Source organism: Dreissena polymorpha, chromosome 8 (genome assembly GCF_020536995.1).
Source record: "Dreissena polymorpha isolate Duluth1 chromosome 8, UMN_Dpol_1.0, whole genome shotgun sequence".
NCBI lineage: Eukaryota > Metazoa > Mollusca > Bivalvia > Myida > Dreissenidae > Dreissena > Dreissena polymorpha.
Genome location: NC_068362.1, coordinates 75,982,669 through 75,997,553, shown reverse-complemented (window position 1 = coordinate 75,997,553; position 14,885 = coordinate 75,982,669). Strand labels below are relative to the sequence as shown.

The 14,885-nt window shown below is 33.9% G+C and overlaps 2 protein-coding genes across 2 annotated transcripts; both read left to right on the top strand.

Moving 5' to 3' along the window:
- The first annotated feature begins 283 nt into the window (after positions 1–283).
- Positions 284–610, top strand: LOC127840646 (uncharacterized). The gene has a single exon (XM_052369059.1). The coding sequence runs from the start codon at positions 284–286 to the stop codon at positions 608–610; it is 327 nt and encodes a 108-aa protein (XP_052225019.1).
- Positions 611–748: 138 nt separating this feature from the next.
- Positions 749–1,419, top strand: LOC127840645 (uncharacterized). The gene is made up of 2 exons (XM_052369058.1): positions 749–979; positions 1,228–1,419. The coding sequence occupies exons 1-2, from the start codon at positions 749–751 to the stop codon at positions 1,417–1,419; spliced, it is 423 nt and encodes a 140-aa protein (XP_052225018.1).
- Positions 1,420–14,885: the final 13,466 nt, after the last annotated feature.

Below are 14,885 nucleotides of genomic sequence, written 5' to 3'. Positions count from 1 at the left end.
GAAGAGGAGCCAAAGCACGTAATATCTGGAGAAGACCATTGTTGCATTCCGGGAGACGGCGCCAATTTGGCATCTATGATCAGCTCATGGCTGAGCTCAGAAGTAATGATCCTGGAACATTAAAGAAATTCCTCCGCATGCCTACTGAAATGTACGATACAATTTTGGGAAGGTTCGTCATCGCCTCGTGAAGCAACACACTCGATACAGGGAGCCCTTGGATCCAGGGCTAAAATTAGCTGTCACACTACGTCACCTGGTTTCTGGTGTCAAGTACTCAGACATGCAGTTTTTCTGGCGGGTCGCTGAGAATACCCTCTCTGTAGTGGTCAGAGACGTGTGTCATGCTATATGTGAAGAATATGTCGATGGGGTTATGACAGCCCCCTCCACACCTGAAGACTGGAGACAACTGGCTGATGGTTTCCTCAAGAATTGGAACATTTCAAATTGCGTTGCTGCTATTGATGGCACGCACATAGATATCAGAAAGCCTGCCAGCTCTGGGTCCTTATATCATAATTATAAGGATTTCTTCAGCATCATCTTTCTGGCCATTGTCGACTCAGACTACAAGTTTGTATGTTGTGATCTGGGTTGCGAGTATTAGTCTACATAAATCTAACTGCAGTATTTTCTAATTACATAAATTATACACATTTAGTGCTGTTTTCAATGTACAGTTGTATACTGACGATTCCTTATCCTTTTGTATTTCAATATTTATAATGAATCAGAATTCCTTTAGATGGCGCAGGATGGTTCCATCGGATTTCCAGATCCACAGCCCTTTCCAAACGACACCGTCGGCATGCCCTATTTCTTGGTTGGAGATGACGCTTTCAGCCTTAGCGAGAACATGCAGAAACCCTATGGACATAGAGTCCTGACAAGAGACGAAAGCATCCTGAACTATCGGTTATCCAGGGCTAGGAGAGTATCAGAAAATGCATTTGGGATTTTGGCCAACCGATTCCAGGTACAGTAAAGTTCCGCTATTAACACCAGGCAAAATAGTGGTCTCAAGAGCGAAGTGGTCTTAATATCGGACCATTTTCCTTCATAAATTAAACATTTGGGACTTGACTATTGTCAAAAAACGCATAATTTTGGTTTTTATTGCGGAACTTTACTGCAATACTCTTTTTCAAAACACAATTTCATTTATAAAAGAAATGTTCACGTTGCATTTTAACACATAACAATACTGGTCATCTATAATTTCAGATACTTCTCACAAAGATGAACCACAACCCATCAACAGTAAGACTGATTGTAAAGACATGCTGCATTCTCCACAACTTGATGAGGATCAGGTACCCCACCATGCACTGGTTGACCATGATGATAGAAGAGGCGATGATCTGGTTCCTGGGCAATAGAGAAGAGGTCGCAACTTGGAGGATACCAGGCATGTAAATATCAGGGCCCACAACACAGCAATCAAAATAGGCAAGGTTGTAACATATTACATATATATATAGGGAAACGAAACGCATATGTGTTTTTGAAATCAAAATAAATAAATGTATATGCATAAACAGTTCAAACTGTCAAAGATGAACGAAGGATGAATTGTAATGGCATACTTGAATTAACACATTGTTGTCTCCCGATTATTTTTCCAAATTCCATCGAAATTAATTGTGAAGAGGGACCTGAAAAGTCTATAATAAAAAATCTTGTATTGAATGCTAAGCCGAAAATTGGATCAAAATGCTCTTATGTTTAGTGGTCCTAATTTGTATTCTATATCATTCACCTTGGATAATACGAAAAAGGAAGACTTGAAGGGAACGCCATTAATTCAATATAAATTTTGAGCATTTTGATGTTTGTTTAGAACCTGTTCTAGTAACATTTTATGATAAAAATCTCCTTTGATATTACTTTCTTTGCTGACGACGTCTATGTTCAGCAGTTCATACTGTATCATCACATGTAAGAAAAGTGACAAACCATACGTGGTAACTTCATTTCAAGTCAATTTAAAATTCCCAAAAGTAGTCGCTAGTGAGAACGAAAAAGCGTTATCACACATTCATGTTTTATAAATTCAGCATTCAGACTTGTATAGAGTATATATAAATGTCTACATAAAGAACTTGTTTGTGGAATATATATATTTGCTCGAATGCATAAAACCGGAAACGGTAAAATCAGCTAACGCTGCCGTTTCAATCCACTTTTTATATCGACTTTTGTCAGAATCGTACAAACTTGTATATTATTTAGTGTTTTGTGTTCTGTTGAATTACGGAAAACAACTGGATACATAATATTGGGGCATTACCAATGTTCTGAAAATGCCATTAATGTGATAAATAAGACAATAACCCTTGCAACGAAATCTTGTTGTTATATAACGTAGAAAATAACATTGCTTTAAGAGTGGTAATGAACGATTTAATCTACTATATTTAAGAATGAGCTCAGATATATGAGCTGAAAATTACCTTTGTTTGTGTAGATTGTAAAATATTCGGAAAAAGTAATAAACTACAAGTTGCTATTTAATTGACACGAAAGATGCCTTCCAGACCACGGTGAAATGACAAATAACTGTATAACAGATAAACAGTATATTATCTAATGAAACACATCGATTTATATGGCAAAGCATCTGGGTATAGAATAGTGATGTGTGTCATTCCAACTTATTTCATGTCGACCGTGTATTCTTATAACTCCCTTTCACGTTTTGGCTGACTGATATATTTAATATACAGTATGACAGTCGCTTGGAACTGAGCCTTAGTTTTTGCTTAACTGATATATTTAATCTACAGACTGACAGTCGACTACAAATAATATCACATAATAGACGTACAAGACAAGAAAAATTTCCCCAGAGGTATCGTTTTCATGACCTACAAAGACACGAAACCCTATAGTATAGGCTATACATAAATGATATCTTTTACGGGCTTTAAGAACATAACTTTTCAACACCAACAAACTATTACAGTTTGGTTTTCAAGTTTTGTTTAGTGGTGTGCTTATCGCTTACAGACTTGAAAAAATGTTGTTTGGGTAATGTCAACGTGATCATAAATGTGTTGCATGAAAAGGTAATGTTTAACCAATTAGTTAAGGTTAGTAAAAAAAAGTATACTAATGAAGTTGTACATGATTCAAGCATATTCAATTCCATAGCATAGATTGTTCAGTTGAATACGATAAGGATATTTAGATATGTATTACAAGTAAAAAAAAAGCCTCAAAGTAAGAGACCTTTTCAAAGACAATTCATGATATCCATTTAGCTTAAGTGAATTTTTAGTTCGCATAGCGATTCAAATTTAGAAGAGAAACAAATAAGCAACAGTTCTATGGACGGTAGAATATATTCAAATTTTAATCAGCTTAATAATAGCGTAGGTGGCAGGATTTTAAGACAGAGTTTCAATTTGTTATGACGTTGATATAGAGAGGTTTTGTTAACATTGGCCACGTTAATGAGGTTTCAATGCACGTATTTTTTATTCAAATGATCATTGAATTGTAAATCATAGTAAAAGTATTTAAATAGTAGTAGAACGTTAATTTTAAATATTCGTTCTCTTACGCGTTGTGATGGTATAAGTAAATCGGTAGCAACAATGACCCAATCCACCTTAAACCATCTTAGTGAACATTCGATCTTTAATTTGTGTGCAAGAATACGTAAAATAATATTCATTTAGAATCAGATGAAGGTGTGACAATTATAAGAGGCTTAGTGTATGTACACGTTATAGTTAGCGACTATTCTTTCAGAATGATATGCAAATATTTCCACATTTATTTACATAGCAGCCACACGCTTATGTGAATTATTCAAATTGTCTGTCATCAATCACTTTGTTTGTGGAAAATAGGGTCCGTTAACCTTGGTTCATTCATATGTCAACAGTCTTTGCATTAGGTTTAAGAGTTCGAATATCAGTTTTCCATTTTTATTTATAAAGTGAACATTCAATATCATTTATTTTAATAAGATTATGTATTCATCTGCATCCATTGATAGAATTTAAACAGTTCATGACAAAAACGATGCTTATATTAGATGAATTGACAACATAAAGGTTAGACGACGCATCCAATCAACCAACGACACGGTGTTAAGATCATTCCTGGTTGTTTAATGAGCAATTGGAAATGTTTAGATATTGTTAGAAGTACAAATTTCTTTCAAATTGTGCATTATTTTCGTCCCAAATTATCGAATGTCAATAACATGTAATTAACCACTGTAAAGTATAACCGTTCCGTTTACCGCATCGTTTGTAAAGTATAAACGTTCCTTTTTCCGCATCGTTTACAGTTTAACATAACATGCCTTTTAGCCAACACAATATTTTTTATGATCTTTGAAATGATATTTTCTTACTACTATTATCTCAAGTAGAACGGATACAAATATGTTTTTATTTTAATGTGTAATTGTGGCTTTTTTTTCGGGATTATATTTAAATGAGAGTATCCAGTTTCACCGAGACTGAGAGATATCATTGTAACACAAAAATAATACGAATGCAATTTAGTTCGATATTTTTTAAATCCCACGTCTCATGAAACGGCAGACCCTAACAATTATTTTTAGCATCGTTATTGTGCGTGTTTATATATAATATATAATTGATCCGCGTTACATAAAAATCGTTTTACTTTTTACAAACACTCGATCGCTCGTTCCGTCTTGCAGGTGTGTAAAAAATAACCACAGTTTTGATGTGGTTGATACGTCAATCTATTATATTTAATAAATTTAAAAAATATATGCTTGTTTCAGTTTTGAAAACGCTAAAAGGTTTTAGATTAACTGGCATGCATTCGTCAATAAATGTTGAATATATTAATGACTATGATATATGATGACTTGCTGTTGTTATTTTTTCGCAAACATAAAGACTGAAGCAGCATCGCACACAACATGCGCAGTTCTTATTAAACACACTCCAACTTTAGCCCCAACAATATTGTTTATAAGCGACGCAAACGCCGTCATTAAGGCGCTCGATACGGCTGTCGTTACCAAATCAAGAAAATATTCTAGATATAGAAAACACAACTAAACTGTAAACGAAACACGTGTATCCCCGAAATCTTCAAAGCCCCTAAATTGTAAGAATGTTTGTGAATTTCATAGACATTTCTATTAGTGAATTGTTCAACCATCAAGGTTGAATAATAAAAAAAAAGACCACGGTGCAGTAATACCATGTTTTTATATTTGAGTTATAATATATTAGTATCTAAATGCCATAACCTGGCTATTAAATAACATTTATGAGTATCATGAGATTAAAATACTCAGAGATGTATAGGTTGTACATGCGTCATGTAGTTTATTAAAGCTTTACTACTACACCTAAGAAACATGTCTAATATTTTTATTTATTTTATGCAATATATTATTATTATTTATATAATAACCATGGCAATCAAAGCGGTTTCTTTCAATGTGTTAATTTCGATTATATGATGAAAATGCAATTGGTTTTAAAATAAATACGTCAGTTGTTTAATGGATAAACCATTTGATTTAAAAACAGGTTAAATACCTAGAATTGTGATTACATCAAGTGGAACGTTCTGTCCTTGCCTTACATTATAATTGTTTGATGGATAGAGTGACGGTATAAAGTAAAAATGATTATCTTAATTTTACAGAGTAAAATAGTTTACCGACTTTATATACCGTATTAAAATACAATGCACATTGATATGAAAGAGCACATTTACTTTGCATCTTATCTTGGCATCGACCCTCTTTGTGCATATGAATTAGTGTCAACAATGTAACCTAAGAACTGCGCTATTCTTGTGCTTGACGGATCTCATAACATTTAGTATGAAAGACTGCGCACCGCACCAGTCAATGACAATTCATAAGCCTTTCTCACGATGGTAATTCCCCTGAGGTCTCGTCTACTAACGTGCACCGGAAATGTTCTTATTCAAAAAACAAGCACCATTCCCGAATACGCACATAACATCGAGTAAAGTGTCTCTCAATATATGCGGGTCTCGAGTACACGTTGTATTTTGCTATTTGATAATTTCCTAAAGGCCTTAATGTAATGTTGATGTGTTTGAAATAATGACACAAATAAATACAGAAAATTCACGCATTTAAGGTGGACTATTTCAGACGAGCAAACTCTCGGGAATTTTTTAAAATAAAAATATCGACATTAAATCGTGATGACTTTAAAATGATTGATGAAAACACATAATGTGGTTGAAATAGGAGACTTGACTTGAAATACTAAGACAAAATCTTTCTTATACAGTTTATGTCCGTTCAAAAGTTCAAAGGTTGTTATTACATGTTCAAATTATAGCCTAGCAATCTGCGTTCAGTAAAAAATGTAATTGTTTGCACTTAATACCGTTTAAAGAGTCTGTATTCGGGAAACATGTTTGTTGATAACTTAACATGAGTTATATCAATTCGTTAACCATCTGCGCACAAGCTGTGCACTGCGTTTTCCCGGTCTTTATTCATATCTACTTTAGAAAATATTTGTCTAGCATAATCATCAATAGCTTGACACGTACATACACATTAATATTGAAATATATCGCATTCCTAGCTTGACACATACATACACATTAATATTGAAATATATCGCATTCCGGCAATTTCGCAAGTAAGTTTAGTTCGACTACACGGTAATTTAAATGATTTTTATAACAGAATGACTATTATCATTTATCAATGAATTGAACTGATGATGAAATGAATAAACCAAGGTCATATTAAAATAAATGTAACAATTGTTTACAAGACGAATTGTTTAGTGCTTGCATCTCGTTTTGTCGTTAAGGGTGTTGCCTTTGACATTTGCATGAATGGCCTTGATTCACAAACAACTTCAATCAATACAATTGATTTAAATGTCCTTGAAACCATAAATATATTCTTCCATGACACAATCGAACTATATGTTATCTTGCTTCAATAAATCATCAAAATCAACAAACTGTGTACAAAGTCGTGATTTGACGTTTTGGCACTACAGGAAATGCCCAAAACGAGCTACATAGGTCGTGAAGGGGAGAGCGTGCAATTTTATATGCCGAGGTGTTTCAATAACATAACTGCTACGTGTTTGTGTTGTAAAATACGTTCTTAAGAGATACGTATTATCTCTTTTAGATTATTTTATGGCGTATTGACTTAATGATACGCAAAACGGAGCGAGAATATAACTAAACTGCGTATATTGGATGTGTATGATGGAAGTATGTAGTTGCATGTGTTACGATTAACAGATACATGTAAGTGTTAAACAAAAGAATCATATGAAACATACAAACACGTGTTAGTGAGTCCCAAAAATAAATATATAAGTTTGGTAAACACGACAAATAGTATTTGATGACTACATGTAGCAGTTTTATGCTTATAAATGATATCTCGAATTGCACATTTTGCGACTGCGTCTGAACGATGACGAAATATGAGCACATGCATATTAAAACGTGCACATATACAGAATGAGGCACTATGCAATTGAATGTCAAACATTTTGAATTCGCTCACACTCTTCCTTGTGTTTGTATTTTTCAAAAAGCAAAAACGTAAAAAAAAAATAATATAATATTCAAGATGATACGTGGAGAGTCTTTCATAAGATATCACCTAACCGTTGTGTCAATTTTCGAAATGGTGTCTAATGTTATGTTTTAGCTACATCAATTTATGTTTTCACTTAATAGTAGTTTATAATTAGTTTTCCGTTTATATCTATAATCATTTTGGAATTTTTTTATTATTCAAGACAGATATAGTCGTTCAAAAAGTTGACATTACATGTAAGATAATCATTCATACTATAAATGTATCTTTTCTTTACAAAACATACATATACGAAATTCGTGCTATAATTATATTTATATTAGGAAGGCAAGGAAAATACGTAACTGTTTCGCCCGATTTATGGATTCAATGGATAAGTTAAATATAAACAACGAATGGTTAATTAATCACTAATATGACTTTTCTTGAAAGGGTATAGAAAATAATGCCTAATTTAAAACAAAGATGTAACCATATTGTTTTAATATAGAGCAAGAATTGTTTAACATACACGGGCAGTTGCATTCTTTATATTTTATCATTTTATTTGGGGTATTCATTACATAACAAATCATGCGCATTAAGTTTGAATACATGTTTTGTCCTTTTGAAATATAAATCTTTAAAAGAAAAGAATATCTGTTGGAGATCCATTTATTTTCTATATGAACAAGGCGAAAATTCGATTATTAATTCAAACCTAAGGCTTATTCAAAGTCGCTATTGTGCGCTTTTACAGTTGCCATGCGTAAAACTCATTTCAACATATCATATAGAAAACACACGATCTTAAATAGATTTGCTGCAATGAGTATAATACCTAGCTGGCTGAAAATAATTTAAGATTAATTGAGAAGGGCGGTTGGATATCGATTTAACCGAAGTTATAGATCAATAGACATTCTACATAAACAAATTCAAATAGGAAAGAAGGTTTTATTGAAGAATTTACAAGTAACAAAAATTTTCTCATGCAATAAACAATCATCACAAATGAAACATTAATGAAATATGTTTTTCTCTTTCTCCGCCGTTATGTCCAAAACTGTCTTACAGTTTATCCTGATGCATTATAACATCGTTTTTTACCTAAATTTAAGACTACTAGTTTCCATGTGTTTATCCTATCGAAATAGCAACCATATGCTCAATTGGGTTACGTTCTAACGTATGCAGAATATTGACATTGTCAATTATTCTGTTTGCTTAACACTCCGGTGGTAAACATTTGAATGTGGTGAATAACAAGTGACATCTGTATGCAAGCTTGCTAAAATAAAACGGTTATGTCTTTCTGGTGCAAAGATCGTGGCTGTTATAAACAGTCACGATCTTTGCACCAGAAAGACATAACCGTTTTATGACAAAAGACAAAAACGAGTTTATCGAAACAAAATACACATACACGTGTACTTCTGTGCATTATCATCAGTTCAATCAAACAATTTTAATAAGGTTATACTGCTGTACTCGCTAATTTTAAACGCATGTTATTAAAATAATGATAAATTAAAAAAAGGTCAAACTAAATAATTCAACAAAATCTAAACTATACATGTACAAATAAAAATAAATAAAGTCGAATAACATAGTGGCACTTGCATCAATAAACAGAACGCCTACGTGTTCAATAGCTTGTTAGTTAGGAAAAATCTTAGCCTGATATACAATTGTTTTATTGGCACTTGAATCAGTGGCGAGCAATCATAAGATATTATTTCCCCGGAGTAAAGTTGTCACACTGTCTCGGAACTGAATGCGTATTAATCAAAATGTTACTATACCAACTGTGTTCAGAATATATGTTGTATTCCTGTAAAGAAACTATCTTAATACTAACGCAGTAGAAAATATGAACGTCATTTATCAAGACAAATGAGAGTATTTGACAGTAGATATTTTAAAAAAATTAAGTAAATCTTCGAATGTATAAACGCGAGACCCCTGAACAAGGCAATATTTGTCTGAATACTGTTTTAATTATATTTGAAAACGCATGCAGAGACATCGTGGGAAGACATTAGGTAACACAAATTATTGTTTATTTTAATTAAAAAACGTGAGAAACTAGCATAATGACATATACGGAACGAAACGTGTAATTTAGTAGCATTCATAGCAAATATATATCAGACTTGTATGTGTACACTTTCAAAATAAAACACACAGCAGCTGTACGTGTTTTTGTTTGGTTCGTGTGTTTGTATTGCAGTTTAGTCCAGATATATTGAAGGATTCTTTCTGGCATATTCTACACTTTAACTCATGTGGTCCATGAATGAGGCGTGCTATCTCTATCCTCGGTTGATTTTTTATTCCTAATTACATGTACTACAGGGACATGTTATTGCCCTCTAACTTGAATGATCTGAAAAGGCAGTAAAAGAATGGTAAAAACAATATATTAGAATAAGGTCGACACGTCATAAAATACATTAATTAATTAAAATATAACTGACAAGGGCTGATAAATATAATATTTTTTTCTTCATCCGCTATTCCACAACCCACCATCTTGTAGATAGATGGTTTGATTCAGTTGGTCGACAAGGTTTTTGGATAATAATTCTTAGGAAGTAACGTTATTAAGAAAATCCTTATATAGCACCATATAACATGCTTTAAAAAAATAATATTGCAGTTCACTTATAAACTTTATTTAACATGGATAGGTATTCCTTGTTAAGTTCTTAAACAAAGGAAACATATGTTTTTCGTTTGGAAGTAAGTTCTCAAAATGTGATTTAAAGGAAGCTATTTTTTTCGCAATAAATCAGTTATCAGAGAAGAAAATGGCGTCGGGAAAATAAAATAGTTATGATTTTAGTTGTATCCTACAGATATGTGATATAATAGATTACGTTAAGCTCTGTTACAACCTGAATTGTAATAACGACCTGAATTGTAATAAACTTTATTACATTATTACAATTGCGCGACAACCTGAATTGTAAAAACGCCCGAAAGTGTAATAAACTTATTTCTTGGTTTAAAATTGCATCTGATCGCATTTTCAAACACAGACTATTGCAAAATATAATGCATACATGTATATAAAATTTATATTAATAGGGCAATATTACCTATGATTGACGAAAAAAGATGTTCTAATACAACCTCAATTGTAATAAAGGTATTACATTATTACAATTGCGTGACAACCTGAATTGTAATTACGCCCGAAAGTGTAATAAACTTATTACTTTGTTTAAAATTGCATTTTATCGTATTTTCAAACACAGATTATTGCAAAATAAAATGCATACATGTATATACAATTTACATTAATAGGGCAATATGACCCATGAATGACAAAAAAGATGTTCTCATACAGCCTCAATTGTAATAAAGTTATTTCATTATTACAATGGCGTGACAACCTGAATTGTAACATCGACCTGAATTGTAATAAACGTAATTACATTATTACAATTGCGTGACAACCTGAATTGTTATAACGCCCGAAAGTGTAATAAACTTATTACTTGATTTAAAATTGCATCTGATCGCATTTTCAAACACAGATTATTGCAAAATATAATGCATACATGTATATCACATTTATATTTATATGGCATTGTGACCTATGAATGACAAATGGTGTTCTCATACAACCTCAATTGAAATAAAGTTGCTTGAAAACCTGAATTGTTATAACGCCCGAACGTGTAATAAACTTATTGCTTGGTTTAACATTGTATCTGATCGCATTTTCAAACACAGATTATTGCAAAATATAATGCATACGTGTATATAAAATATATATTTATAGGAAAATATGACCTATGAATGACAAAAAAGGTGTTCTCATACAACCTCAACTGTAATCAAGTTATTAATGCAGACATGTATATAAAAGTGTATATTAAGACAATATATTTTATATTTATATTGTATATTGTCGTTTACAAAGTATGAAATAGTCTATACAAAAAACGAGGCATCCTTGGTTTGGGCGTCGAAACGGTACCAGAATAAGGTTCGCACTGGGCCACCAAATTTGCGAATCAAGTACAAGCGATCGGGCAGAACAAGAACGATAAGATCTGAAATCACACTATCATAAATGTATATTAATGAGTCAAACTTCATATACTAAATAATTTCAATTATCAATGAGTATCAAATAAGATTGACAGCACATTTAAATTTCAAAATATTTTAGGGTTATATTCGTGTTAAAACCATGTAACATGTTTATAAAATTTCAGGGCGTTTCATTTCGCAAGAATTTTAGTTTAGAAAATCGATGATTTACAATTCCAAACCCCAAAAGTTTTTTTTTTTTTCATGACTTGATCACACTTCAGAGCGACAATTGAATTCCAATATTGCCATTAAGTACATGTTTTACAATTCAGATGTATCACATAATCTTAGTTTGTCATCCATCTTTTTACCATTTTTTAAATATGCATTTTATTTGATATACAATTTTAAACCAACAAACAAGTTTATTACATTTCAGGGCGTTATTACACTTTAGGTGGTGAGGGGTAGTGAATGTAGTAATTAAATGAGTTCATACAAACCATGTTGTTGAACATCATGTGTATTTATTCATTATCGGTCACATTTTCTTATTTATATACATTTTTACAGTGGACATCGCAAAGGTATTTGTTTAGAATTCGATGATGTACAATTTCATAAATCATCGTACGACTTAATTTACGACTTAAATTTAAAAACTGAAAAATACAAGCTAGTGATGAATAGCTCCGCAAGATATAAGCCATGGGTAAAACAATGATGTTTCCTGCAACGATATCTATTTATACGACACACGAACACTAACTCCGATCCTAACGACGCATATCCCCACGCCGCATGTTTGACCCGGGGGCGCCCCAGTGTTGTTAATCGGGCCATGCATAGTTGAGATTGACCGTATTGTCAGAAGAGATGTTTAGTATCAATTTGAAGTAAATCGGTGTAGAAATGAATAAGTAAATGTAAAATAACCTAAAACTAGAAATGGCGCGGCAGAGGCCGACGCGTATCCCCGCGCCGCATGTTTGACCCAGGGGCGCCCCAGGGTTGGTAATGGGGCTATGCATAGTTGAGATTGACCGTATTGTCATAAGAGAAGTTCAGTATCAAATAGAAGTGAATCGGTGTAGAAATGAAGAAATTATAGTAAAATACATTTTTGGGTGGGTGTTGCCTATTATGGAATATGCGCTCCAGGGTTGGTAATGGGGCCATACCTAGCTGAGATTGACCGTATTGTCATAAGAGATGTTCAGTATCAATTTGAAGTAAATCGGTGTAGAAATGAAGAAATTATAGTCAAAGGCAATTTTGGGTGGGAGTGGCCAATGCTGGCGGGGCGCTTCAGGGTTGGTAATGGCACCATGCATAGTTGAGATTGACTGTTTTGTCATAAAAGAGGTTCAGTATCAATTTGAAGTGAATCGGTGTAGAAATGAAGAAATTATAGTAAAAGGCAATTTTTGGTGGGCGTGGCCTATGTGGGCGGGGCGCCCCAGGGTTGGTATCGGGGCAATGCATAGTAGAGATTAACTGTATTGTCATAAGAGAGGCTCAGTATCAATTTGAAATGAATCGGTGTAGAAATGAAGAAATTATAGTAAAAGGCAATTTTGGGTGGGCGTGGCTTATGTTGGCGTGGCCTATATGGGCGGGGCGCCCCAGGGTTGGTAATTGGGCCATGCATAGTTGAGATTGACCGTATTGTCATAAGAAAGGCTTAGTATCAATTTGAAGTAAATCGGTGCAGAAATGAAGAAGTTAATATAAAATAACATAAACAAATGAGTGAAAATCTCTGACCCGGCCCCGCCCCAACCCCCATAACTTTTGACCCAGGAGTCATATCAAAATTCCGTCACTGTAACTGTCGCACATATGCTCATAGCTACCATGTATGTAAGTTTCAAGGTTCTAGTGCTAATAGTGTAGGAGGAGCAGGTGGCCAGGACGGACGGACGGACGGACAGACGCACATAACCACAATATCCCCACTTTTTCTCCGGAAAACGTGGGGATACAAATGTGTGAAAATCTCTGACCCGTTAACTTTTTACCCAGTCGTCCAATCCTTATTCCAAATAGTGCACTGTCGCACATATGCTCAAAGCTACCATGTGTGTAAGTTATAGGGTTCTAGTGCTAATACTGTAGGAGGAGGTAGTTGCCAGGACGGACGGACGGACAGACGGCCGAGATAACCACATAATAGATTTCAAAATCTAAACGCGGACCCTAAGTTCAAGGTCAAGGTCACAGGGGTAAAAAAATGTATGCGCATGGAAATGTCTTGTCCAGATACACGTGCGTACCAAATATGAAAGCAATATCTGAATGGACACAGTAGGTATACGCCTTTTTCAAATCGCGGTCGCAGATTTTGAAACCTGAACGCTAACCTCAAGTTCAATGTCAGGGTCACAGAGGTCAACAATTTTGATGCACATGGAAAGGTGTTGTCCAGATACACATGCATACCAAATATGAAAGCAACATCGGAAGGGACACAGTAGTTATGAGCCTTTTTCGAATCGCGGTCGAAGATTTCGAAACCTGAACGCTGATCTCAAGTTCAAGGTCAAGGTCATATGGGTAACAAATTGTATGCGCATGTAAAGGTGTTGTCTAGATACACATGCATAACAAATATGAAAGCAATATCTGAAGGGACACAGTAGTTACCAGCCTTTTTCGAATCGCGGTCGCAGGAAAATCTCTGACCCGGCCTAACCACAAACCCAATAACTTTTGACCCAGGGGTCAGATCAAAATTCCGTTGTCGTCACCGTCGCACATATGCTCATAGCTACCATGTGTGTAAGTTTCAAAGTCTTAGTGATAATATTGAAAGAGGAGATAGTGGCCAGGACGGACGGACAGATAATCACATAATCCCCACTTTTTCTCCGAAAAGCGTTGGGATAATAAAACGACGAATGCTTCGGTTATTGTAGAAAAATATGTGCAAAATATCTTCGTCACAAGCCCCGGCTCGGGGCGCAAATTTGTCTTTGCTACATTTTTAAAAATTCGTCTTCAATGTGTAATTGTTCTTGCCTATTTTGTGTTATAGTACTATATGTTTATCAATATTTTACGTTTGAACACATATCAAAATCGTATAATCTCCCTTTAAGATGCATGTTTTTATACACGTATGCATTATATTATGCAATCATTTGTATTCGAAAAAACGATCAGATACAATTTTAAACTAACAAATGAGTTCATTACACTTTCGGGTGTTATCAAAATTCAGGGCGACAAGCGATTGTAATAATGTAAGAACTTTATTACAATTGAGTTTGTATGAGAACACCTT

Coding starts and splice junctions, on each gene's coding strand:
- LOC127840646 (XM_052369059.1), top strand. CDS start 284: ATGCAGTTTTTCTGGCGGGTCGCTGAGAATACCCTCTCTGTAGTGGTC.
- LOC127840645 (XM_052369058.1), top strand. CDS start 749: ATGGCGCAGGATGGTTCCATCGGATTTCCAGATCCACAGCCCTTTCCA. Junction 980..1,227: donor TTTTGGCCAACCGATTCCAG/GTACAGTAAAGT, acceptor CTATAATTTCAG/ATACTTCTCACAAAGATGAA.